Here is a 2,920-nt window from a genome sequence, read left to right as displayed (position 1 = left end):
GAGGGCAGGGGCCAGCCCCACACGGACACACCAGCTCCTGGACCGTAGTCTGAGGAGGCGGGCAGGTCCTGGAGGCAAAGGAGGTGAGTGAGCAGTGCCCCTGCAGGGGGTACCGATAGGTCCCGAGGGCAGCCGTGTGTGCGTGTGCGTGTGTGTGAGACAGAGCAAAGGACTTCGTGTGGGCACCTAATGGCCTCACCTCTCCTGACAAAGGTGGGGGTTGCTGTCATTTGCCAGTGCGGGGCTGTGTGATGGCGCATCACTGAGGCTGCGTCCTGTGGGACAGGCCTTGGGGGTGGGGGTTGTAGGCCATGTGAGTGCCGCGGGGATGGGCTGCGTGGGGAGTCACGGTGTGCCAGTGCTGGGAGGTAAGGGCGTGGCCTCTTGTGTCTGGGGGCGTGGCCTCTGGCGCACCACCCCGAGGGCGTGGCCCCGTCCAGGCCTCGCCTTTGACGCGGCCCCTGTACGCAGGCGCGGCGGGGGAACTGGAACCGCGGGCCACGAGGGGGGGGGACCTGCCAGCAGATGCTCATGCGCCTAGGCGGCGGGACTACCGTCACCTCCACTTAGACCCTTGGTGGCAACCCGTCTCCAGCCGCCTCCACCCCATGCGCCTTGTGTCCTGGGCCAGAGCCCCGACGGCCGAAGGCAGCGTCAGAGACCCCGGCCTTCCCGGCTCACTCACAGCTGCACCGTCCCTGGGGGTGGTAGACCCTCGAGGACTTTCGCTTGTCCTGGGAGGCTGGAGGGCCTCGACCCCGCCACCCCAGGCAGCTCCCCAACCCGGGGAGCGGCGGCCAGGTTGGTGCTGACCTCTGGTGGCTGATCGGGGAGTTGCAGTGGCTTGTGGCTATCTTGTCTAGAGGGAAGAGAAGGGGACAGTACATCGAGTTCTCCGGGCGGCTTGGCTCTCCTGGCCGGCAAGGCCTCTCTCCCTTATGGGTAGCCTTGTACATAACATGGAGTGGGGTGCGCCAGCCTCGTGGCCTCTGAGGCTCACGTGCTATTTTGCTCTTTGCAGACTATATTTTCATAGGTTGAGTTTTGTACAGAGAATAAAAATGAGATTATTTATAATCTGAGTTTTGTTCCTTAGGCGGGCATGCTGGCTAGTCTTCCTGGGATACCCTTGCCAGCTCCTAGGCAAAGGCTTCCCACCCCCACGGCCACAGGCACCTCCTGAATGACCAGGTCTGGGGGGGCGGTCCTGGCTGGCCTGCCCGTGTGTTTGGGCTGCTACTCTTTGGGCCTTGATGGTGATGGCGGGGTGGGGACAAGCCATGGTCCTCAGGGACTTGTGACAGGAGCTACAGCCTGGGTCCCCCTGTAATGGCCATCTCTCCCCCACCTGCCGTTCGCACATCTGGGGGTTTCTGTCATCGCCCAGCCCTCCCCCCCCTGCCGTTCGCACATCTGGGGGTTTCTGTCATCACCTAGCTGGAGGCCGCGTGGGGGAGGTGATGCGGGAGTGGGACCCCCAGCCCTCCCTCCACTCCCCCCAAGCCTGGCCCAGGCTCCCAGCGCAGGCCCCAATGCACAGGCCGCAGACTTCCAAAACAATCGTCGTATCTTTATTGACTTTTTTTTCTGAATGCAATGACTGTTTTTTACTCTTAAGGAAAATAAACATCTTTTAGAAACAGCTCGATACACACAATCTTCAGTGTGAAGCAATATACTAATAAGAACACTAGTCTTAACATTTACAGTCTTCATATATATTATATATATGTATATGTATACATATATATACACTATATAACGAGGCCGGGTATAATACACACGGTTACCATTTTACAGTCCTATGTACACAGGTTCTAGGGCGGCCGCGGCTGGGGCTGCGTAGACAGAGCTGAGGACACAGACGGACAGGCGACGGACTGGCGAGGGCTGGGCCGGCGGTGGTGGCTGCGTGGGGCAGGGGCACTGAGGTAGCCCCCTGCCCGGCAAAGGCCCGGTCGGGGCTCTGTGCTGCGGGGCGCACGACGCACGGCGGCGACACACGGGAGAAGCGAGCATGTTCCCAACATATATACATTCTATGTAACATATATATAGAGGGGTACACAGGTTTTGTACACGAAATCTAGAGCCGCCCCTGCTCCCGTGCCAGTGGGCGCTGCAGTCCCGGCGGCGGGCAGTGGTGCAGAGGGACCATCGCGCGCGCACCACTGACGCACAGGTGGCGGTTCCGCTCCTGCGCTCCCGGGCTGGGGCGGAGGACAGGAAAGGTGACGACCAGAAGCCCAGGGGTGCCCAGTCCCGCCCGCACCCGGGGAGCCCGCATCCCCGGAGCACAGGTCCGAAGCGCAGTTGGGCTGGGGGGGCAGGGCGCCTGGACTTGTCAATGGTCTAAAGCCGCCTCTGGCTTCTCATCGGCCTTGCCCTCTCCAGACGGCGGCTCCCCGCACCGCGCTGGGAGCCGCCCCAGCCTCACCAGGACGCCCCGCTGCATGCCACGACCCGGGTGGTGGCAGCACCCACGTGGAATGTGCGCCACGTCGTCTTGGAACTTGGAGGGGCGGGAAGTGTCCCCAGGGCAAAGCTGTTCCCCATCCCCGCCGGAGGCCGGATGCCCAGGAGTCTGGCCGCTCCATAGGCGCCCCCTCTCCAGGCCTAGCCCCAGGGGTGTGGGCAAGAACGTCCTGTGCCGTCCAGTTCCCGGAGCAGGCGGCTCCGGAACGGGGTTCTTCCCAACCGGGGGCCGCCCTGGGCGGCCGGATCCAAGATCCGGGACCCGGATCAAGGATCGGCTCTGGCCCCGCGCTGGGAGCGGCTCCAAAGCCCAGGGGCGCCCAGGCCGCGCCCCGCCCCAGCCGGGCGCCCGCGGGGCTGTGCGGGGTGGAGGGTCTCTTTTTGCTGGTGGCAGCGGAGCCCCACCTCATTCTTTTTCCTTCTTCTCCGGGTCATTCCCAAGTCC

The 2,920-nt window shown here is 63.1% G+C and overlaps 1 protein-coding gene across 1 annotated transcript in view; it reads left to right on the top strand.

Moving 5' to 3' along the window:
• SREBF1 (sterol regulatory element binding transcription factor 1) overlaps positions 1-1,077 on the top strand; it is a gene marked incomplete in the record, with an annotated part of 13,641 nt that extends 12,564 nt beyond the window's left edge. Inside the window, 1 exon segment of the mRNA XM_027765589.1 lies at positions 516-1,077. Within this exon segment, the coding sequence (XP_027621390.1) occupies positions 516-570 (55 nt within the window).
• Between the last annotated feature and the right edge of the window lie 1,843 nt (positions 1,078-2,920).

The sequence above is a fragment of the Tupaia chinensis genome, unplaced genomic scaffold (assembly GCF_000334495.1).
Source record: "Tupaia chinensis unplaced genomic scaffold, TupChi_1.0 Scaffold138725_1, whole genome shotgun sequence".
Taxonomy (NCBI): Eukaryota; Metazoa; Chordata; class Mammalia; order Scandentia; family Tupaiidae; genus Tupaia; species Tupaia belangeri.
The sequence above is the reverse complement of the archived record's forward strand: the minus strand, read 5'-3'. Positions and strand labels throughout refer to the sequence as shown.